The 24,145-nt window shown below is 38.0% G+C and overlaps 1 protein-coding gene across 1 annotated transcript in view; it reads left to right on the forward strand.

Annotated features, from left to right (window-relative positions):
- ARHGAP15 (Rho GTPase activating protein 15) overlaps positions 1 to 24,145 on the forward strand; it is a 325,214-nt gene that overhangs the window by 48,722 nt on the left and 252,347 nt on the right. The window contains exons 5-7 of the mRNA XM_069861592.1: positions 2,194 to 2,255; positions 6,752 to 6,839; positions 12,991 to 13,080. Of these exons, the coding sequence (XP_069717693.1) occupies positions 2,194 to 2,255; positions 6,752 to 6,839; positions 12,991 to 13,080 (240 nt within the window). The remainder of the gene's footprint in view (positions 1 to 2,193; positions 2,256 to 6,751; positions 6,840 to 12,990; positions 13,081 to 24,145) is intronic.

Below are 24,145 nucleotides of genomic sequence, written 5' to 3' on the forward strand. Positions count from 1 at the left end.
GTTAGAAGGGGAAGAAAAATATCAGAAGATGTTAAATAAGTCTAATTTTTTTAAAAAATAATTTAAGAAAGAAGTAGGTGGAGATGAGGATTAAGTCTTATTTTAGCTCTAATAATTCAGCCATCCATCACTAGATAAATAGTGACATGACTCTGCACAATAATCCCCACATACTTTCTCTCTGGGTTTTCTATGGCAATGATATGCATGACAGGAATTTGCATAAGATAAGTACAAATTATAGAAAATGCACATGCTAATCCTCATGTAGCCATTTGAGAATGTCACCTAAATCATTGTCCATTGACCTTCTCATAGGTACAAACAGCTGTGTACACAATATATATTTCATGTGCTGTGTACCAGCAAAAGACAAAATCTATGGAAATAAACACTGCTAATATATTGATATTTTTGTAACTGAAGTAACAGATAAGTTTCATTTAAATATCCTTATGTTCCATGGTAAAACATGGGGTTTTTGCTAATGAATGGCCTTGCAGGCGGAAAAATTCTATTGAAATTGTTTCAAAATCATCTTGTGACACTATTTGCTATAAAGACCATGTGAAGTTACTAATATCCCAGTCAGGCACTGACTCAGTACTGTTCGAAAGGTAAAATAGACCCACTCTGAATCACAATTTTGTTTCTTTTCCCATTAGTTACACTGTTGGGACATCCTTAGCTAATTAGTTCTGATGAGATGGCAGGTCAACGGGTTTGGCAGAAACCCAGTTATCTTGTTTTGTTCATGTGTGTTTTAATTTTTAAATATAAATTTACATAACAAAAATAGCCCCCTACCTCTATCGTATATCACTGCTATACAAGGGATGCAGATCACATAGAATCAGGTGTCTGTGAGGGCCTCTGGCTTGAGGAAAGTGTGTCCAGGGATGAGGAGGAGCAGAAATTAAAACGGATGAAGGAAAACCAAAGAGCAAGCCTAGGACTTGCTCCTAGTATGCCTGAAGTCAAGTACAATGCTGGTACCCTACAACCAGGTGCTGGTTGTAGGCTGTCCTTAGGCTGTTCTGTCACCACAGAAGAGGCACCAGGTTTCAGTAAGAGCAATAGCAGAATACGGGAACTACAAAGATGATATCAGGTTGCTAATAGAAGTTTTTATAGGTGATAGCCAAGGGCTTTGCCTTTTTGGGTGTGTTTTGGAAAACGCACAACACAGCTCTGCTTTCCCTTCTTTATGGTTCCAGTCTCAGTTTGTATGTTGAGAGTTGACAGAGCTGCTTGGTTTGGTTTTCTGCACCATATTATGAGATAATTTAGTTCAGCTGGAAACTTAAAGAAAAATTCACCGTGCACATGGGTGCAGACTTCAGTGAAGTGTGGCCTTTTAAGGGCTGGAAGGCCCGCCTCAATACCAGGGCTCATTGAAGGCACCACTTAAAAGCATGATCATAGAATTGTAGAATAACCAGGTTGGAAGAGACCCACCAGATCATCAAGTCCAACCATTCCCATCAGTCACTAACCCATGTCCCTCAGCCCCTCGTCCACCCGTGCCTTAAACCCCTTCAGGGAAGGTGACTCAACCCCCTCCCTGGGCAGCCTCTGCCAGGGACCAATGACCCTTTCTGTGAAGAATTTTTTCCTAATGTCCAGCCTAAGCCCTTTAGCATCTTGCATGAGCCTTAGTTTAATGCTGACTCAAAGCAAAATGTGGCACCTATGAAGGCGATGTGAAAGCACTGTGACTTTTCCTGTTGTACCGATATTTAATGTTTCTTTGACGTTGGTTACCCCTTGACATGAGACTCTTTAGAACATAAGAAATGAGTCTTTTACAGGAATATGATGTGTCCCTCATAGTTATTATTGAAATGTTGACTCCTGGAACTCAATATATGAAATGATACCTTGACGTGTTTTACTTGCAGTATATTTTCAAATCTTCTTTTACTTATTTGTAGAAACTTTGCTTGCATTAATATAAGTTTCTTTTAAATCAACAAATAAATTATTATTGGGAGGGGTTGAGTTTAGTTCTGTGTACTACTTGACTTTAAACATTTGCAAACTTTCAAAAGAACTGACTGTATTGGAAACAGGTGACATAAGTGAGAATTAGTGATAAAATATATTGTCATTAGATTAAATGCATGCAGACTTTTGTGATCTTTAATTCATCTGAATAAATTATATGGTTTTGTTTGTTTCTTTTTCTTGCAGGTAGTGGAGAAAGAAGGATATCTTCTAAAAGCTAAAATAGCAGATGGCGGCAAGAAATTAAGGTATTATATGTGAATGTTGCTAAACTTATCAGATGTAAAACTAAGAGTGAATGCATATTTAATTATATATATTTACTATTATTGCTAATATCAAAACACTATTCTTTCAATATTAAGTCAATATATGATTACAGTCCCAGAAATCAAGTAACAGCAGCCAACAGACTCATTTCATGCAACTGAGTATGCATCAATTTTAGTCTCTCTTCTATGCGTATTATACACATACTAAGGACAACCTTAAGGCACTAGACAAACCACCAATATATTTACCCATCTGAATATTTTTGGTGCTGAATGTGTGCTTGAGGGGTCAAGGAAGGGTTATAGGAAACCATCACGTGGTGATGCCACAGGAACTTAAAGGAGAGATTATCAAAATTGGTCAGCACTTACTCAGAAGTGTTTGTGTCGATCCCTTCTCCCAAGTGATAGGTGATAGGACAAGAGACAATGTCCTCAAGTTGCATCAGGGCAGGATCAGTTTGGACGTTAGGAAAAATTTCTTCACTGAAAGAGTTACCAGACACAGGCACAGGCTGCCCAGGGAGGTAGTTGCATCCCCATCTCTGGAAGTATTTAAAAGATGGGTAGATGAAGTGCTTAGGTATATGGTTTAGTAGTGGACAGGTATGGTTGGGATTGGTGATCTCAAAGTTCTTTTCCAACACAGTGATTCTATGATTCTATAAAAGTACTGTAAATATTAATGCTGCCTTCTATTGAAGGATTTGCTATGGTTTGCTGTATTTAGATGCTTGTAAAGTACTATCATGGTTGTGGCCAGGGTTATACGTTAGCAATGAGGATGAGAGAATAATGTGAAATACTATATTTTCTGCCTGAAGACAGGAGCAAAATAATAAATTCTCATACCTTTGTAGTGCTAAATCACAAGGATCCCAGAAACACTAATTTAAAAGAGAATCTGGAGGTCACCTAATCCAAACTCTTGCTGGAAGCAAGAACACTATCGGCACTTGGCCAAGCCGGGTGCCATCGGAAACTGGTATAACATGCAATCTGGGAAAAAACATTGAAGCCAGGAGTACCCTGTTCCCCGCTTTGGATGCTGGCTGAAGCCTCTGTAGTGTGTGCATCCTCTGGGCACCAAGCTTAGAGTCAGAGGGAGTTTCACCTTCCCAGCGTGTTGATTGCCCTTAGCACAAAGCATCTCCAGGGCTCGGTGCTGCGCGCCGGCTCAGGGTGGGCACAGGGCACATAGCTTTGCCACTCGTATTTTTAAATAGCCCTGAAAATCCTCTTTTTTTTTTTTTTTTTTTTTTTTAAATCGCCTCAGAGCTTGTGAGCAGCCCTGATGCTGTAACGTGCTGCCATCAGGTGTCCGTTTGACAGAATGCAAAAGCAGGCACAGCTCCCGGGGCTCTTTCCACAGCCCCCTTGCAGTTCTGGGGGAATTCACCCAATATTCTTGTTAATTCGAGCTGGGTCTTCTCTGCATACCCATATTTACGGCTCTTTGTGCAGGCAGAGGATGGGTAGTTGGGGATTCATCTACTCTGCCTACACTTTCTCCTTTTTTCTTTACCTAAACTTCATCAGCTGGAAGTGTTTTCTTGTATTTCCTACCACAAGGAAAAAAAGAAATAGAATATCATGAACTGACTTTTCTAAGGAACTTCAGAAATCTTCGGTCGCTGCAGGTATCTCATGAAACATGATGTGTACCCTTCTATACAGAGACTTGCCCTCATCCCTGGAGGTGTTTAAGGGACGGGTGGACGAGGTGCTAAGGGACATGGTTTAGTGTTTGATAGGAATGGTTGGACTCGATGATCCAGTGGGTCTCTTCCAACCTGGTGATTCTATGATTCTATGATGGTGCTTTGAGCAGCCTGGTCCCGCAGGAGGTGTCCCTGCCCTTGGCAGGGGGGTTAGAACTGGATTATCTTTAAGGCCCCTCCCAACTCAAACAATTCTGTTATTCTCATCTATTTAAACCATTTTTTAAATTCTTATTTTTTAAAACCTGACCAATGGCTTTATGGAAAATCTGATAAAGATGTTATGTAGTTTATAAACCTTTCATCTTTAGGTCACAAAATTAATGACATTTTAATTTTAAAGTGTCACCTTTTAAATGGAAAAATGTAGAATAAAAGAATTGGGTAATTTAAATTTAGGAGAAAAATATTCTTGCAGATAAAATACTGAAATTCAGTTGCGTTTTCATAGCTTTTATACTTCCTATAACCTTTTGCAAAACCGCTGAGGTATTTCATGGAATTAAAGCAGTCTCCCCTTAAAATTCAGTATGAAATTAGATAAAAAATCTTCCCTGATATAATGCAAGACAGCATAATTTCTTATTTCAAAATCATAAATAGAATGGCTTCTTTTTTTTTTTTTTAAAAAGCCCATCCAGTTTCACTCCCTGCCATGGGTAGGAACACCTTCCACTGGATCAGGTTGTTCAAATCCTCATCCAGCCAGGCCTTGAACACCTCCAGGGATGGGGCAGCCACAACTTCTCTGGGCAACCTGTGCCTCACCACACTCGCAGCAACAAGTTTTTTCCTGTTATTTAACCTAACTCTAGTCTTTTTCAGCTTAAAACCATTCCACCTCATCCTATCCCTGTACTCCCTGATCAAGAGTCGCTCCCCAGCTTTCCTGTAGACCCCTTTAAGTACTATGAGGCTGCTCTAAGGTCTCCCTGGAGCCTTCTCTTCTCTAGGCTAAACAAGCCCAAATCTCTCAGCCTGCCAAATGTCAATGAAATGAATTACTGATTTGTATTTCTTGCCTAGATAAAACCGCCCAACAAATAACTGAAGCAAGTAACACTCTGGCTTGTAGAAGTGGCCATGACACAGAACATTCCTCTCCATTACTTATGTCAAGATTTTATTACAAGTTATGTACTGAATCTAAGCTGTATCTCAAGAGTTTTAATCCTTTTGTAATATAGGATATCCAATTCATAGGAAAATCTGTTCATACAAGCACAGAACATGTTTGGCCACTCATTCCCCTGTGCACTATTTATGAGTAGGAAACAAAAAGAAGGAAATTGAAAAGAACAGAAGTTTTAATTGCCAAGAGAGAACTTGTGTTCACTACCTTGGTGGTGATTCTCATATTTTCTTCAGACATATCCATCTCCTTCCCAGACACTTTCTTTCACTGTTTCCTCTTTTTGGCCACATTTTAGGGATGATGATTATAAGATGATGCTGGGTGGAATCCTGCCCACACTGAAAGAAGTGCAAGTTCCTCTGATGATGCCAGTGGCATTCGGGCTTCTTCTGTAATATTATTTATGTTGGTTAACCTGATGACTGAAACATATTGAATAGAAAAGACATTAACAGAAAAAGTACTTGCTGTTACACCTGATGTGCAGTTTGATGGCATATTGAGTGCAGCAGAGCTTTGAGAGAGGTCTGGAAGTGAGTGTCACGAAAAGGACCAACAAGCTTTTAAACTCTACAAAGCCAGGTTTTATTAGAATACAAAATGGATGTGTTTGAGTTACTTAAGATCTAAATAGAGAAAACTCAAGGGGACTAGGGAAAAGAGAAGGAAAAGTGTTTCTGGCAGCTTCTCCCAGAGCCCTTGGTGTCCTTATAGGTAACCCCTTCTTCTTTAGCACATTATCACATATACGTGAAACAACCTGTTTCACACACGTTTGTTTTTAAATGTTCAGATTTCTGATTTCCATTCACATAAAGAACATAATGGGTTTATGAATATTTTTGTAAATGTCAAGTTGTGACCTTCAAATCAGAGGGTCAAAAAATTTCCATCTAGAAATTGTTTTCTATAGGATCATATCCATTTGTTTGTTTACAACGTGGTTTGAAACACCACCTTACATATAATATGTACGGCAGCATTTTCTTCTGAGTTCTTTATTGTGTCCTTCTGTGTCAGGGATACCGTTTCATATATCTGTGTCTATTTTAACTGGCTCCAGCAGTTTGACAACTATTGAGAGAAGAACTACTGATGTTTCATGGTTACTTAACTTAAACATATCACAGATATAATTTTTATCTCTTGCTCTCCTGTAAATTTTCTATTTAGGGCAAGGAGAAAGGTCCCAAATGCTTTCAAAATAGACCCTTTGCTGAGCTCTATATGGTTTGCTTTTCCTTCTCAGTTTTATTTTAAGCAGTACTTACCAAAATGACACCAGCTATTGGAGTCCTCTTAATATACATGATCTTTAAGCGTGCGTAAATAATCTCACTATTTTCCTGTGGCTAAGGAATGTTGGTGGAAAAGGAGCACGAGTAGGCTTTAAAACATGAATGAAGAGAAAGGCAGCCTTTAAACTTTGTTGGTCCACGTTAAGGTGATATAACTCCACCAATATTAGTGGAAGTGCATTGCTGACATTGACTTTTACACCACTTTTCTTTCTGACAGTAAAGAATTAAAACCCATCTCTACAAATGCAGCATCTTTAACCTCCTGCTTGCAGGCTTTGTCACTTTTTAATTTTTTTTAAATCTGATTTTTTTAAGGAAAAACTGGTCCACATCCTGGATTGTTCTCACTTCTCGGAAAATGGAATTTTACAAAGAATCCAAGCAGCCAGCACTGGCCAACCTGGTAAGCAATCAACACCCAATGTAACCAGCTTTCTTACAACAGTATAAAAAGTTTGGTGTTTAGGTAAGACCAATTCAGGCTGCACAGGCAACCTTCAGAGATTTGAGAGCAGCTGAAGGAGAATGCCTTGATAAACTTTTAATCAGATGTAGTGTGTGAGAAGAAATAGGACTTCAGCATGTTCTTTATTAAGAGGTGCATTTTGAGAATAATTGCAAAGTGAGACAAATGGTGAGATACTCTCCAGTAATGTGAAGGTACCACTTTAAATTAAGGTGCCATTTATAAATGCTTTATTCTTATTTATGAAAATGATCACTAAATGCAGCTACTTCCTCAAATAATGTATTATAAAGTATGTTATAAAATGCATTAGTAATAAATGCTTAACAGATGATGCGATGAGAATCTGTCGTGAAGGATATTGTGAGACGTAAATTGTATTAAACCATGTATGTGCATCTTTAATACATGAATTTAAGTTGTTATCTACCATCCTATAAAGTGGCTTATACATTAATAAATAATAATAAATTATTTATAAATGGCACCTTAATATCGGGTGTTACCAAAGCAGAAAACATTATAAGTTAGCAAAGTGATTTTTTATTGTAGTATAAATGTGACATCGACCATATCTCGCTAACCTCCCTGAATATTTCTATGACTCTGTCTAATGCAGCTAATGCAATTTCTGTAGGCTGTAGTTACTACAAAGTGAAATTTGCAGTACCTTTTTATTGTGCCCCAAGGAAAGACACCGATCTTAGTCTTCAGAGATGTGACAGCTCCGTTGCGCAAGCAATACCGGCGCATATCCCTTCAGTGCTAGTTACTGCCGAGTTTGAGCCTTTGAACCTGAATGTGGACAACAAAAGGGGAACTCGGTGAACGTGCGGCACTGTGGGCAGTGAAGGGACAGGTTTGACAAAGCCCTGTTCTGAAAGGCTCTCAAGGCTTGATCAAACCTGCCAAATCTCGTTGGCGTGATGGGTGGCCACAAAGGTGCTCTCTTTGGCAGGAGTCATGAACAATAAGCCATTTTTTCCGTGGCAGGTGATACAAACCTTTTCTTCTCGATATTTCTTGATCTACGAATTCCATCTGCCATAAAATCAGCTTTAAAAACACTTTATCATGCCTTGCTTTTTCGTAAAGAAGGTAAGGGTTGTAGCAAAAATAAAAATAAGACCTGAAACAATAAAAATCAGTGAAAAATCTGGCACTTTTTGATCATGTTTGTGCCAGCGCAGCTGGGAAATGCTAATTTTCTGAAGCCATGAAAACACCATACCTTGAATTAATATATCTCCAGAAGAAAAAAAATTGTGTTTTTATTTTGCTTTGAGTTGAATTAGCTGTTTAAAAATCTCAGGTGAATTTATTAGGACTAGCCTTATAATTTACCAGCTGTCTTGGACTTCTACCTGCAGCCTCTTGTCTTCTCTCTTTGCAAGCCCTCACACAGATTCCAGGAGATAAATGGACAAGTGGAAATTCAACACGCAGGAGACTTGATTTTGCCCTGACCCTCCTCTACATGGTTAAAATCCCCATTAGCTCTTTAAGGATTTTAGATACTAAGTAGACCTGCCTGAAGAATATGTCTCTGGCCCAGATCTCAATCTACTTGACTCAAACAATTAAGATGCATTATGAGAAAGTATCTCCTGAGACGTCAGTCCCTTTCCCTGAAGTCTTAGTCAGCACCAGTGCTCACAGTTGGTGAGATAACATCTACTGCCTCATGTGTTAGGAAGAACACAGGCATATTCATCCCATATTTTGCTCATTATGTGTGTGGGGGGAAATGGTGGGGTTATTCCATGCTAGATCTCAAAAGTGGGGCTGTGGATTTGACGTTCAGTAGGTGAGAAGAAGCTGTTAAGGTCACGTTTTTGTCCTATTGCATATAACATATCCTCAATGGCAAAAAAAAACCCAAAAACCAAATTGGGTAAAGCTTGATAAAAAGAAGAGCTGTCAGTATTCAAAAATCTTATAACCCAATTTCCTAAGCTCATATTTCCCACACACAAAAAATGTTAAACTGGCATGTTGATGTCATCAGATAAAGCAAATGCAATGTTTATTTCCTTTGTAAACCATGTAACTAGATATAATTTTGATAGTGGAAAGGAAATAATACAAAAAGGCTTCATTAGAAATCATTTGTTTACTGATCTTTTTAGTATTTTTTTCCAGATGTAGTTTACTTTGGAAAGAGGGTAGCTCAACCATTACTTAAATAATGGAATAAAGGCAATGTTCATTCATGATAGTATGACTTATAAGAAAGTATTTTTATTGTTAGTAGGAAAATGATGTGACTTAACAAAAGTATTAATGTTTCTTTGTATTGTAAAATTATTAATTAATTAATTATTAATTCTGTACATGAAGTGAAACTTTAGAAGAAGACAGCATCATTATAAGAGGAATGGTATTTTATGATAAAGGCAACAGGAGAGAGAAATGCAAGCACATTCTAATGATACCTCTGTTTCCAATAATAAGATAACATTTAGGGGTGATTTAAAATCATGTTTACCAAAATCATTATTAAAATTCTAATGCAAAGAAATAGTTAGAGCTCAAAAGATTTTTTTTTATTGTTTTTTTTGTGGAGCTGTAGATGTAGGACTCACTGTAATGACTTTCCTGTGGATTTAAGACTAGGATCTGTAGCTTTCTTGTGAAGCTAGTCACAGTATCTGGCATTATTATTAGTAATAGTTAGAGCACAACAATTAAAGCACACAGAGGAGAGATTCAGAAAATGAGCTTGTTTACAAACATTACTGAAAATGCAAGTTTACATCTCATGTAGCTAAATAATTATCTTTTGCTGCTGCCTTGATCATTTGTGGTCATGCTTTTGGAACACTTCTTTTTCACACTCATATGAATATAACTTGGTTTTTACTTTAAATTAAGGACATTGTGATCTAAATGGATCACAGCTCCATTCTTTTTTCCCCCAGCATTAAATTCTATTATCAGTTGATCTTTTTGACCAAGAAAAAGTGGTCTGTTTATTCCCTGAGATAGTTTATTTAACAGAGGTTATTTTAACCTCAGGTTATTAGCCCATCTGCAAAGTAATTTAGTGAGTTAAAATGTTGCTGATATCCATATTCATGTTTAGGAAGATTTCATTGTAGCAGACACTTGTATCAATTTACAGCATAACCCCCTCCAACAACACTGATCTAACATAATTGCTCTGACTGCAAAACACAAAGCAAGGACGCAGAGTTCTCAGGCTTTCCCAGTAACCTTAACTTACTCTCTTGCAGTGGCTCTGGGTGATGCATGAACTGGAAAGCAAACTCCCTGTAACAGGACAATATTTAGAGCAGAATAAATTTCTAAGCAATTTTCCCAGGGTCTCTAAGCAAGGCTCCCCACTGCATGGACATCCCCAGGTGCAGAAGAAGGGCTGATGCGTGTGATGTTTTGGGCTCGATGGAGCTGAACGGTTTTGCATGTAGTTTTCAATAGAAGCTTCACTTACGAAGCCATACCCATGAGTCAACATATGGTTTTTATAGATATCTCATATCTTGGTGGGAGCAGAATTTCTAAATTCTCCAGAACAGAAGATTTTCAGTTGATTATTTTACATAGAGGAAAGGTGATCCTCTTCCCAACACCATGAGATTGCATCCCGTTCTTTTGGAAAGGGAGATATCTATACTTATCCTTTTCTTCTGTTTATGACAAAATCAGAGCTGTAAACAAGCTCCAAATTACTACAACAATAATAATGAACTGTGTGTGTTCTGACTGCATAGAGGAGTCCAAGTTCTGCTGTTGCCTGCGTTTCTGTACAATCATAGAGATTAGCGACAGTATTAATAAAATCCCATAGAGTTCACTATTCCATCTTCCTGCAAAACTTCCCTGGGCCTTCAGTTGTTTTTTCTCAATTCAGTGTAAAATGTCATAGCAATCTTCCTAAGTATTCTGTAGCCCAGGAACCTTCACCATTAAGAAAATGCTTCCTGTTTCTTTGTCTGTGTTCCTGAAAGGAGGTTGTGAAGAGGAGGGTGCTGGCCTCTTCTCCCAAGTGACAGGGGACAGGACGAGAGGGGATGGCCTCAAGCTCCGCCAGGGGAGGGTCAGGCTGGACATTAGGAAAAAATTTTTCACGGAAAGGGTCACTGGGCACTGGAACAGGCTGCCCAGGGAGGTGGTTGGGTCACCTTCTTTGGAGGAGTTTAAGGGACGGTTGGACTAGGCACTGAGGGACATGGTTTAGTGTTTGATAGGAATGGTTGGACTCGATGATCCGGTGGGTCTTTTCCAACCTGTGATTCTAATCTCATATCATTACGTGTTTCCAAAGCTTCTCGACTCTTTCTGCTGGTGGAATAAAGCTGCCCTTTGTTCCCTGGTGTCTCTCCCAGCCAAGGACAGTGATATAGTCAAAGGAGACACCATAGACCTATTTTTACAAGTGTAGTGCTAGATTACTGAAAGTTAATTTTTTTCCCCACGCTTGAATATTTCTTTGTGTTAATAAGTTTGTGTGTGTTTGAGGTCTTTTATCAACATTATCACTTTTGCCTTGTAAATATTAACTGACGACATTTCACAACTTCTTTGTAAAATCAACTCTCAGTCCTGCATTTTTGATCTGTTATTAAGATTCTGAAAGGTTAAGTTCTTGTCAGAGACCAGGCAGGAAGTCTGAGGCAGAGCTGGGGAAAAAAATCGAGCCTCTGCTCTTCCAGTGGTTTAACCGCAAGAACATCCTTCTGTTTTGAATAGCGTATTTTTTCTATTAAAGAAAATAATAATAATAATATTAAAAAAACTTTAAAAGGAACAAAGGCACACAGGACAGTCCGTTTTAGAGGAACTGAACCATGGTGATTTTATGGTTTGGCAAAGGGAGAACATAATTACAACTCCAGTACAGAAAAATGCCACAGACTACGGTTGCAAATTACTTGACTGGGATTTCTTACTCTGCTTCTTTTAACCTAAGTAGATCCTTTTCTACCCATCTCAAAATCACCCTGGAGAACACACATTTTTTTAGCTTTAATAAAACCATCAGTGAGCAGCCTTTGGAAAGCTGATTGCATGGCTGATGCTGGATTGGCCACTGTAACTTCTATTAAGTCTCTTTTATTTATCACCAATGCCATTTTTTTTCAGGTAAAATAGCTTAAGAACAACAAAACAAAAAAGATGCACCGATCTCATTAATTATGTGGATGTTATTCTATACCTTACCCGAAAGGGACTTATTAGTGCTTTATACTGTAAACAGTAGCATTTTTAGTGTTGTCTGGGGTGTGCAGTAACCTAATCTAAAAAGGCTACTCTAAAGTACAAGGGCTTTGCCAGCACTGCTGCATAGAGTCCCTGGAGAAGGAGCTTAGGTGGCAAATGTGGATTAATATGCTTTACACCAACTCCCAGCAATGTAAATGATACAGACAAGCAAATCTAGTCTTTGAATTATTTGCATCCATACTGAGGAACTGAGGAGTCAGAGCTCTGTCACTCTGGGATGCACCAACTGACATTGTGAAGCAGCAAACTGTGTGGAGCTACTCTAGTGTTGAGCTCTTTCTGGGTGTCGCACATGGCCTCAAAGCTTTTTTTTTTAGGAACTAGAAATGATGATTTGTTTGGAAGAAGAAATATTAGTTTGGAGAAAGTGAAAAGCCTATCTTACAGATATGATGTGTATTCTTGTCTACTTTCTGTCCTTTCCAGCTGCATCAGTTTAAATTTGCATTTGGTAAACACGCAGAACTTTACCTTTAAACCCAAAGTTTTTCAAGATGTTTAGCAAAGTAAGCATTTAAAATATCTGGTCGATGTGTATGCAGTCATATACTTGTATGTTGTAGTTGTATGTATGTGTACTGGTAGATCTATTCTATGTTTTTTAAACCATCTAATTATTTTTAGAATTAGGTATCTAGTATAAGTACCTTATTTCTGAAGTAAGACACCTCAGGAGTAGTTATTGAGTAATAGCAGGGAATAACAAACTCTCTTTGGTGATACCAGCAACTGTATTACAATCTGTCACTTGAACTTGATTTATTCTTGTTTTACCCAATAACTGTCCCCATTTATGAAAAGTGAGGCAATATTCATAGCTGGTTTTTGTTTTTATTTCCAGAAACCAGGACATAAACCTGAGTGTGTGGATTTGTGTGGTGCTCGCATTGAGTGGACCCCAGAGAAATCCAGCAGAAAGAATGTCTTTCAGGTAAGAGGCAACACGTGTGTTTCATTGCTCACTTGAGTATAAATTCTGTGAAGTTAAGAGGTAAGTTTTGTTTCCTTGGTTTTAATAACTACCGACCGATTTAATACGGAGTTTTTCTTACCGATACAGGAGGGCTAACATTTTATCAAGCATCGGTTTACTGTTTTTCTAAGAGAAGGATTTCTGGTGACTGAGGCTTCTAAACACTTGAGAACCTGTTGATTTATTGATTAATGCACTATATTCAATTTGTTTTTAAAACTTAGTAGGTAATTGCTGTGGGTTCAGGCCTAGAATCTTGACCTAAAGGACTTCCATAAACACAACTTCTTCAAACTGTTTATACAAGCACTGCTCCAACACAGTGTGGTTACTCTGTATATTTTTATTGCTGTTCAGGGTCCTCAGATGGTGATGACCCAGGTTCATTTCTGGGAGAGGAGGGTTTTAAAAGCTTGCCTTTGTCAGGGCCAGCATAGAAGGACATATACTTTTCATAGGACTATACTTCATTGATGGAAAATAATAGTATTTATTTACTTCATCTAAAGCCTCTTGAATTGAAAGTGAGGATCAAGGCCCAAGAAAATTAAGGGATGAGGAAGATGTTCCTGAAAGGTTAACATCCCAAGATCCGGAGGCTAAAAAAGTTTATTGCAACATCTTCAGGTTTTGAACATAATCCAGCTCCCATCAATATCTATGGAAAGAGGAGGATTTTTCTTTCACTAAAAGCCACATCAAGCCACATAAAAATATTATTCTCTGTAAAGTGAGTTATTTCCCAGGCTTCTAACACTAAGAATTTTTAACAATATAAAAAATAAAGGGTGAAGGGAACGTGTCAGGGTTAAGATACTGTTAATTACCAGACAGTCTTCTGTCATTATCACCAATGAAACATGCTGGAGGAACCAACTGTGTCCGAGTCTGGGGTTTAAGAAAGAAAACCACCACACACAAAACCCTCTAAGGAACTGTGTGTGTTTTTTTCAAAATAAGCCTCTTTGCATCACCTGGATGTTACAGAGACTTTTTCAATGTTCTTTTATTCTAGGTATCTTTCTAAAGTGCAGGCAATATTTAGAAATATTCCTCTTCAAGGCAGGAACACTTATGCTTCTATACCCCCCACATCCTTCAGGTTGTCTTGAGACAACATTTGAAGTTTTGTCATTTCCTAGGTATTTTTAGAATAAATATTTTGGTTTTGCTGTCAATCCTCAGCTTTTTCACTTGGAATGTGATTAAGTATAACCTTAGCCTTCACTCCTGCAAGCCCCCTGAGCACACTGACAGGTCTTCTGAGCTTCTAGGGTTTTATTTCTCATTTCGCAGTAAGCAAAATTTCTGTTTGGAAATGCATATTGGAGTGGTGATTCATTGCAGCTAATACTTTTCCAATGTAAAGACAAATGAAGCTCTGTTATTGATTTACCAAACTGGTTGTACGAAGACTTTGCAATGTAGTTTCTTCTCACTTCTGTTAGCGTGAGGTGTAACTCCACTGAATCAGAATAATGTGAGAAAGGAAACTCATGCACTACTGTTTGAACCCATTAAAACGTGTCTTCATCAAGCCAATAAGTGAGTGGGAGAGACATTAAGAAGTAAAAGCATGGGAGGAAGGACATATGTTAAGACACATTTTGAAAAGGGATGGAGCATTGTTTAGACAGAGAGCTACAAGAAGATTGTGCCAGATGGTAAGAGTGAAAGAGGAGAAGGCTTTGGCATCAGTAGTGGTGACATTTTGGGAAAGGAAAGGACTGAATGATACTGGTGCTACATGAGCAGATAGAGTGGGAAGAGGACTAGAGAGAGAGAGAACGTGAAGATTTATGAGATAGTTTGGAGGGAATCCAAAGCGAGTTCGAAAGCAGAGAGGTCAGTTTGTACCTGGGTACTGAATATTTCAGGAAACACTTCAGATGACCTACTTATCCCTAGTGGGTGGGAATAAGATTGATAATATATGTCTACTTATTCATAGATTTATTCAAATGTAAAGAATATGGGTGATTTTTTTTTTGTGACCTAAATATAGATGCATTGCATGGCTTTTTGATTAAGTACATTAGCTGCCTAAATCTGAAATGATCAGAAATAAGTATGATTATATCTTCAAAGCGTGGCTGCAAAGCATAGTTGGTGGGGTTTTGTTTCATTACTTTCTGAATAATAAAACATTCTTTTCTGATTCAAACAGAGTAGCGGTTGCTTTTTGCTAGTGTGTTGTACTAAGAGTAGATGCAGAATTTTGAGTTTGATTTAGCCTGGGTGCTCAATTTGAATTAATGAATTATAGATTAGAAATAGAAAATGACTATTGAGATTTTGGTTTGAAGAAAAAAGGATGGAAATCTTGAATTTAAAATCTAAGCATATGACAGTTAACGGATGGCAACAAGATGGAGTATAGGAGTATCATAAAGCAAACTGAGTGGAAACATGATTGATGCAGAAAAAAGGAGGAAACATAGTAAATGATATTCAGGCAGGAAGATTTGGGTTTCTGTTCTTGATCATGAGGTTTTCAGCAGTGTTACTCCACTCATTTGAATTGAGCTACTCTCTGTTTAACAGGATAAGTCTGATCTGTCTCTCACACTATTCAGTTTGGGCAAGCAATCTATTTCTGTTCTTGTACATGTTATGTGAGGGTTTTCCAGGTTTTCTTTAACAGTATCTGAAAATATTCACATCTCATCAAATATAACCTTCTGATTTTCCTTCATTTATTTATGATCTAGCTAGCACTAAGGAAAAGAACTAGTCGGAAACACTTTCACGTGATGCAGGGAAGTGTAGCAGTTTGCAGTGAGGTACCATGCTGTTTGCTCTTGCTGGCTGAATGACGCGATACACTAGGTCTTCATCAGAGGAGTGGTGAATAAAAGAAGATTTATGTTCAAATCACATGCTTTAAATATTTCTGCTAAGTGCTAGTTTGCTCTTTGGTGTTTAGCCTGAAATTTAAAGCACTGAGGATTAAAAGGATTACAACATAATCTTAAATAATCCTAAGTGTCATTTACAGAGAGATGGTTGTAATAACTAAATAAAACCATGTTAAGGGATGGCAGTGTTGTCAGTCAGCAACTGGAACAGAAACAGCGCCTATGTCACCCCGTTGTTCTCCACTTTCCATTATTTGGCTTAGTTTGATATTCGGTGGTGCATTTTTATGTTTTTTATCAAAACCGAAAATAACATGATGGGCTGCTTTTCAGTCAGTACTTACATGGCTGCTGTGGCACCGGTAACTGAGTTAGTTTACAGATTTTCTGAATATTCAATGTTTTCTGCTTCTAGTAAACTTGTCAGCTGGAGTTTGTTCTTTCTCCTGCTTTAGTCATCCTCTACTCTAAATGAAGTAGCCCCTTTAATTTCAAATACAGCCCAGACTTCGTGGAAGACATGTTCTTGACCTCTGACTTCATAATTCTGGAGCTTCCTTAGCACAAAGACTTGTGGCTGTAGATTATTTCCTTGAAAAGGTTTTGGAAGGTTTCTCTCATATGAGTAAAAAAAGAAAAGGAAAAATAGGAGAGGTGAAAGGTGCAAAAAAGCATAAGCAGCATACTTACCAGTGAAGCTGCTTTGTTCTCTTAATAGCACTATTCATTTAATTAACAGTCGGTTTTTGTTTCTTTAGTGATATTTTTTTCCCGTGTTTACCAAGTTCATTTTTTAGGAAGGTTTCATATGAAGAATTTCTGGAGTTCAATGTCCTGGTTTTTGCCACAGAGCTGGTGTGATATTTTTTTTTAGTACACTGCAGCTCTAAGGGGTTACTCGTTCATACACAACTAAGAATTATAAGTGTATTTTGCAAATAGAGAAATCTGTGTTAGACAAACAGTATTTCAACAGTGAAACAGCTGAAAGTACAACTGTACCTATGTGAAATATGAAAGAATTTGTGTTGCAGCTGTTTCGTACATATAACATTTCTGGTGCTGATCTAGGATAACTCCCTTGTCCTTGAAGCTATCCAGCTTTGTCCAAGAGAAAAATCTGAATGATAAGCCATTTTGTTCTACATACTGTAGGATCAGTATAGTATCTGAATGCCTCCCAGGAATGCTTTAAGTCACTATTTTTGCCATGGGAGGGATCATTTTCTTTTCCATGATCTCTCCAGAGGAAGCACTGAGACTGTAACATGGAATGGCTTTGGGTGGGGATCAGTATTTGGATTTCTTGCTATGTTTTTAACTATAAATGCTGTATAGAGGAGGCAAATTTAAAAAAAAAAAACCACAAACAAACAAAAAGCAGCCATCTTGCACTCAGATGTAAGGATTCTCGTGGTCTTTATCAGCAGCTGAATCACGTTCCCTACCCCGAACCTGCCTTGGAAAAAGGGCTGTTTCCTAAGCCTGAGAGTGCTCTTGCCCACAGCCCATATGAGGTGTGCAGTAGCCTTTGTTGGCTTTGAATTGGACGTGCATCTAATGGACACGGTATGATTTTAAAACATCTGTACAGTATTTTGTCCACTTCTGGAGATTACTGCTATGATTATTCTGTAATTTGTATCCCAGGGACCTGAATGTATTATTACCTAACTAAAAGACTTAGCAACATCACAGTTATTAGATGGTGTTAGCAAGAGGTTCTCTAACTGATAAACTTGCAATTATTTTTGAAAAAGCACAAGAAAAGTTCTTCATCTTCTTGGAGATGTTCAAGTGTATAGGTTTATGTAAGAAGTACTCTGTTGGTGTAAGTGGGAGATCTTGAACACAACCACATGAAATAGTCTCTTCATTGTGTTCCTATTTCTCTCTTCTAACTGTCTTGTTAGTGAACCTTCCCATCTAAGCCTCTATATTCAGTCAAACCTAACTGATAGATGCAGAAAATCTGATCTCTCCATGTGTCAGCTACTTTCTTTTGTAATCTAAACATAAGACCTGTGAATATATGCAGAGTCAGACACTTTAAACAGACAGCATTTATAATGTTTTCAGAATTCTGGAACTCGACTTTTATTCTACTTTTACAATAGTGTAGGACTGAACTTTTTTTTTTTACATCACTTGATTTACCTCTATTGAAAAAGTCTCTTTATTAATTGCCCTCTTACCTTTCAATTACTTTTAAGCTAGAAGTTACAAATGAAACTATGCTTACTTTAATTCAGTGTCCTATTTGAGTCCCCAAATTTTCTGAGGTGTCAAGCAGATCAGATCACAACCTTTGCCTTTGGAATTTGCTGTTATACTAGTTCTCTTAGTATGGAATACCAGACAGGAACTTGTGCAAATAATGGCAATAGAGCTGTGGTTTTGTTGTGTATCTGTGTGCCAAATTTTTGGTGCAGTCAAGGTTGAGCTGCTACAACTAATAGTAATGTATTTATCTCACTTTCTGTTGTAAGGGGTAACACAAAGCCTTCAGTGATGTCAGCAAAAGCCTCATCTTTATGACCACAAAATGAGGACTGTAGTCTCTTTTTTCATGAAAAAAAGAGCCCGGTCTCAATTTTACCAATAATGTTAAAAAACTATTTTCAGAAATAGTCAAGTCCACTTCTCATAAGTGACATTTTGTCATATCTGGCACTTGAGGGAAGAATCAAAATTCCCAACAGAAGTTTGATTGACTTGTGGCTAAATATCATCTTGGCTACACACTTCCCTTTTTCCAGTTATTATCCTGTGAAAAAAACCCCCACAAACATAAAAATGTCACCGTGTTGGAAAAAAATCACTTGAGAAGGGTAACTTCAATAACTCATGGAGGTTTTGGAAGTCTGGATGAAGAAAGGGCTGCTATGGACGTAGTGCTCTGGCAATGCTGCCTGCAGCTCTGCAGATCACATCTGCTGTGACGCTGCAGGTCATGAAACATCAGGACAATCAACTCCTGTAACACGCAAGGACTTGGGGTCTCACTAAACCCCAGAGAACTCCAAAACTGAAAAGCGAGCCTACATTTTCTGTGAAGATCAGGCTGAATTTTAAAAAATAACACAGGTAACTCATATTCTCCAAATCTGACATTCTGTGAATGTCTGTCTTCTACAAATGATTATTATAATATAATAGCTTACCATACTTTTTTAAGAGCCCATCTTTTGATGGCTGTAAGTGCTGGTATGTGAGTGACTGTGACAGGTATGAGTGTCTGTGTATGCTCATACACATGTGCTTCTTAAGAAATTATATGAATCACTTAGCTTTTGACAGCTACGCTGCAGCTTTCAGGAGTGCAGATGTTATTTGTCCATCAGAAGAGAAAATATTTATTTCCAGCCACAGGCATTTTCTGTGTTGCAAAAATAAAACATAACGACAGTTAATGCTTAATGTGCGTGTGAAATAATTTTATCCGGGAGAGGAGCACAGCTGAGCATAAAGGTCTGGACAAACATGTGAGTGCACAAGAAGCACCTTGCGCCTTGGATAACACTGAACGTTACAAAAAAGCAATCTGGGTAGCTTACCCATGAGCAAAGCGTGACAGCAGAGCCGCTTATTTTTGCATCATTTCTCGGCTGAATTCATGGAGGGTTGTGTTAGGGTTTAGGTTTTGGTTTGTTTAATATTTTTTTTTTTTTTTTTTTACAGCTGAAGAAGCAAGTCGCCTTTTTTTGCATATGAAATGGCAGTGGGCTGCAGCCTCTTGCTGCATTATTCATAAACATATTGCTGCCATCTCGTGGGCAGCACACAAGCCAGCGCGGGCGATGTTGAGTTGTAGGCAGCGTTGTGTCGCGGGTGGCGTCGTGGGCAACGTTGTGTTGTGGGCAACAGGCGAGCCTCGAGCTGGCCAAAGCCACCTTGGCCGTGCCTTTCCCTGGGAAGGACCAGAAATTCAGAGGGAAAGGGTGCAGGTCACTTGGCACCCACCGTTGCGTCAGGCAGCAGTTTTTAAGCATCTTTCAGCAGGAATCGGTGCCTGGCTGAACAGTTCATACTATTAACACTTATTTTAGCTGGCTGCTAAATGAGGTAATGTCTGCTTTTAGGAAGGAATGGTGCTGCTGTAAACCTGTGCTCTCTAAATTATGCATGCGGTAGTAGTTTTATGTTTTAAAATGATGATTATCTTCTGATCAGTGGGGCTGATAGGGAAAGGGTAAATAGCTTCATAAGGGCAGGCTGCTTCGAGATAAAGCACATAATGAGAATTATTGCTACAGATATCCAGTTTGGTGAACTTGATAAAGCCCTCAGATGTGAGGCCTTTGGTGCTGTGGTTTGTGTATTCATAAAACGGATAAAATGGTATTTTCATAGACCTGGCAATCAACAGCTGAAAGGGAATGCAGAAATTCAAAAAGCGCCTGGCTTTCCTGATCCTTGAGTACTTTAAAGGTTTGTGATCCTCCTGAGTGCAAACAGCTAAATTAGTTTAAAAGCATCATGATTTTTGCAACCTTCTTAATGTCAAAAAAAAAAATCTTTTAAAAAATAATCCTCTTGATCCTAAACGTTGCATGCAGTCTCTTAATTTATCAAACTCTTCAAAAAAAAAAGAACAAAAAAACAAAGAGAAAAATGAATCCTAAATGAACTCACTCAGAGATAATCAAATCTGACTTGTTTACGTGTTTGGTGCTGGTATTTCTGTATTCAGCCACTACATTTTTTAAAATCTTGGCTAAGTCCCTTTCCTCCGTTTTTGTGTTTCTCTTTAATGAGTGAGGCATATATTTAAAGTTGGCTGGGCATGGCTAGCCTTGGCTGTCCTCTCCCTGAAAGGCAGCACCTCACATTTGTGTGCAAAGGGATGCCAGAGGACATGGTGGGGATTCACATTTTTTTTTTTTCTGTAGGAGTGATTTCTGCCCAGACATTCTCTGGGGAGAGGAGGGTTTGGGGTGTTTGAAGGTGTTAAATGGACAATGGCCATCAATTTGAATGCAAGGGGAGGAATGCAAATAGTGACCTGCTCTCTCTTTTAGATAATGTACCTGTAGTTTTCAGCAGGGCAGTCATTCCTAGGATGTGATTCATGGACTGCTAATGGCGGGGGGGGGCACTTTTTGGAATGGTAAAATACAAGCTTAGTCAGTCTGGAAGACATTTAAGGTAGTTCCCAGGTAGTGCAACTGAAAGGAAAACCCAGAATGTTTTCTACAAGAGACCTTAGCTTTTCAAACCTCCTCCTCAACCTCACTGATTTTGAGGGAGCTCCTCCAGTCAATGTCTTCTATATAGTGGTTTGGATTGCTTGAATTCTGGTGTGAGGGGTTTTTTTAATTTATTTTAGATTTTTTTTTTCCCATTTTCATTGCCTTTTGTCTGATTTGGAGTGACTAAATTCCTAGGAATTTTTTGCAATTACATCTACAATTGCACCAGTAAAATAGGGTGAACCAAGAACTTTAGCAAATATTTTCTTTGGCAAACAAAGTTGCAAAGAAGAGATGTGGTTTGCTTACCATTTCCTTTAAAAACAGACTATCTGACTTATCAGAAGATTTAACACTTAAAATCCACAGTCCTCCAGTCAGCCTCCTTAGTTTTTGCTTTTCAGATAATCGTCATGATTGTTACAAGTACATCATTATTAAAATTTCAAGGTACTTGAAACCTAGAATGTGTTTAGTCTTCCCCTCTTCAATTCAAAATTTGCAGGTGGATTACTACGTATTGAGCTTTAGACTAATTTTCCAGGATAGAATGTGTGCATTTGTATAAGTGAATATTTGTCTTGAGAGCAGATTTTAATTCATGAAAAAGGGAGCCAATTAATAAGATTCTCTGAAGTAAAAGAATTATTATTATTTACTATTATTTGTACATAGTCATCACTAGGTGGAGGCATACTTTACATATTCTATTGAACATATCAGTTATAGACTGAGATGAATTGCATTGATACTGCGTAGTTAAGTGAATTATATGCTTTTTAACCTGAGCTGTTGAACTAACCTATTACCACTAAATATCCAACTCTCCAACAGGCTAAGCAGGCATGTGCTTTGACCACTACTATTGATGAAAAACAATGAAAATTAAATATTTTTTTTAATCAGGTGTTGTAAAGAGATCTCCTGAATTAACCCAGAAGCATTGTTAATGTGTGGTAAGGTTATAAGGAGACACAAAGCTGGTGTCATGGAGCAAGAGGTTGAAAGAACAAATATCTCTCCATTTCAATATCCCATCCTGCAGGACTTGAACCAGCACATGGTGGGTTGACTGGGTCTTTATTTTTAATTTCTCTTTTTAAATATAGTAGCAAAATGGATTCACAGCCCATCCATATTTTCTCATGTAGGGGACCACCAGCTACAAACCATATGGGTTTGATTTTGATTGAGGGTAACAAGACCTACATCCGTTGATGTTAATACACTGACTTCACCCAAACTCTCCTAATTTACACCAGGAGTAGATCCTGTACCTTTGTGTAGGTATATATAGCACCATGTTTATCTTTCTCTGTTGTGTTTGTGAGCTGATAGGGCAGAATCTGTGCATAATTCTTCTCAGCTAACACAGTCCAAGCCCTGGGCTTGAAGGCCACGGAGGGAAACACTTGAATGTGAATGTGGGAGTCCACGACTAGAGCTGTCTGTTTCTCCAGGCTTTGAATGCTGTTATGATTCTTTGCAGCTTATAATATCCACTGGCTTTTATTGTAGGAGAAAGCAGAATGAAGTTGCCCTACTTATAAATAAAAAACACGAGTTAATCAGAAAATAATCCTGGTCTTTCAGAATGAAACATAGATTCTTTTCTAAGCATGGTGAGAAAACTGAGGGAAATACAGCTTTTATCATCTCATTTTATTATATTTTAGAGAGTGGATTCACTATTATTGAGAGATACTTCCTAAGCTCTGTAACTTCTCAGTCCCAAACTGGTGGTGTGGATGTTTCTGTGGCCTCAAGCACTGTCGTCTTCCTCAAGTTGCTCTTGCCCTGCTAAGGCCAAGCTTTGCCATCACTCAGGGCCGAGTCAGCCAGTTGAACTCTGTGGTGAGTGCCTCTCATCCTTTCCACAGACAGGGATGTAATAATGCTGTAATGGAGCTGAAATATGGCCACATCTCCTTTTTTTTTTTTTAATTATTTTTCCCTGTATTTTTTTTTTCCTATGATTTGGAATCACACTTTTAATAATTATATTCACAATCTAAAATTAAATAAACATTTTGTTTAGTGCTCACAGAATTGCCAACCAGAGCTCAAGAAAGGATGTCCAGCAATTTATCAGCCGGTAGAAAATAATTATAGCAATATTTTGAAATGCATCCGTTGTAGTTTTGTTTTGATTTATAGAATGTAAATAATCAGTTTTGATTCTTCTGTTTCAAATGGCGTTTTTGAAAATAAGGCTTTTGAATAAGAGTTCCTCAAACCAAGCTGTTACTCCTGGGAAATTCTGTAGTGGTATGTTACTGACATTTGAAAAATGCACACCTTCTAAGAAAAAACAGGAAAATTCTGTCAAACAAACTGATGGGAATTCCCAGGTTTGGAAATAAAAGTTGTTGGAAAATAATGACACTACGATTCAGCCAAGGCTGTGGTTGGAGTGAAAAGAAGGGTGTTTTCACCATTGCATATATTCTTTTTTTCTTTGTCATTCTGGAAACATAGTCTACAGGATCAGTTAAAAAGTGCAAAGTAAGGAATAAAAGAGAGTAATGTGTGTTGGAACGTAACACAACATAGACTTTCCCTGTGTAGAAAAGTGTGAAAAAATATGGTAAAATTGAATGTAAACAAAGAAATTGGGAAAATAGAAGTGGGAGTGAAGAAGAACTGTGTACAGGGAGTAGGAAGAATGTAATCTAGTAGTAGAAGATCAAAGGAGGGGAAGCCAATTTTTTGAACTATTCAGTAATAACTTAGTTGTAGTAAGGAAAGGAGTTGAATAAAGGCTCAGAATATCACAAATGGTAAAGGAGACAGTATTATATATAGTGAGGAGTGTACAATTTGTTGGATGTTTTGTTGTTATTTTTTAAAGGATCAATTATTATCTACATTTCCTGGTATTTCAGGACTCTCTTATAATTACTAATTTTCACTCCCTCTCCTGCACACACACACTCTGTCTCACTCCTCCTTCCAGGCAACACTTCTCCACTT

The sequence above is a fragment of the Phaenicophaeus curvirostris genome, chromosome 7 (genome assembly GCF_032191515.1).
Source record: "Phaenicophaeus curvirostris isolate KB17595 chromosome 7, BPBGC_Pcur_1.0, whole genome shotgun sequence".
Taxonomy (NCBI): domain Eukaryota; kingdom Metazoa; phylum Chordata; class Aves; order Cuculiformes; family Cuculidae; genus Phaenicophaeus; species Phaenicophaeus curvirostris.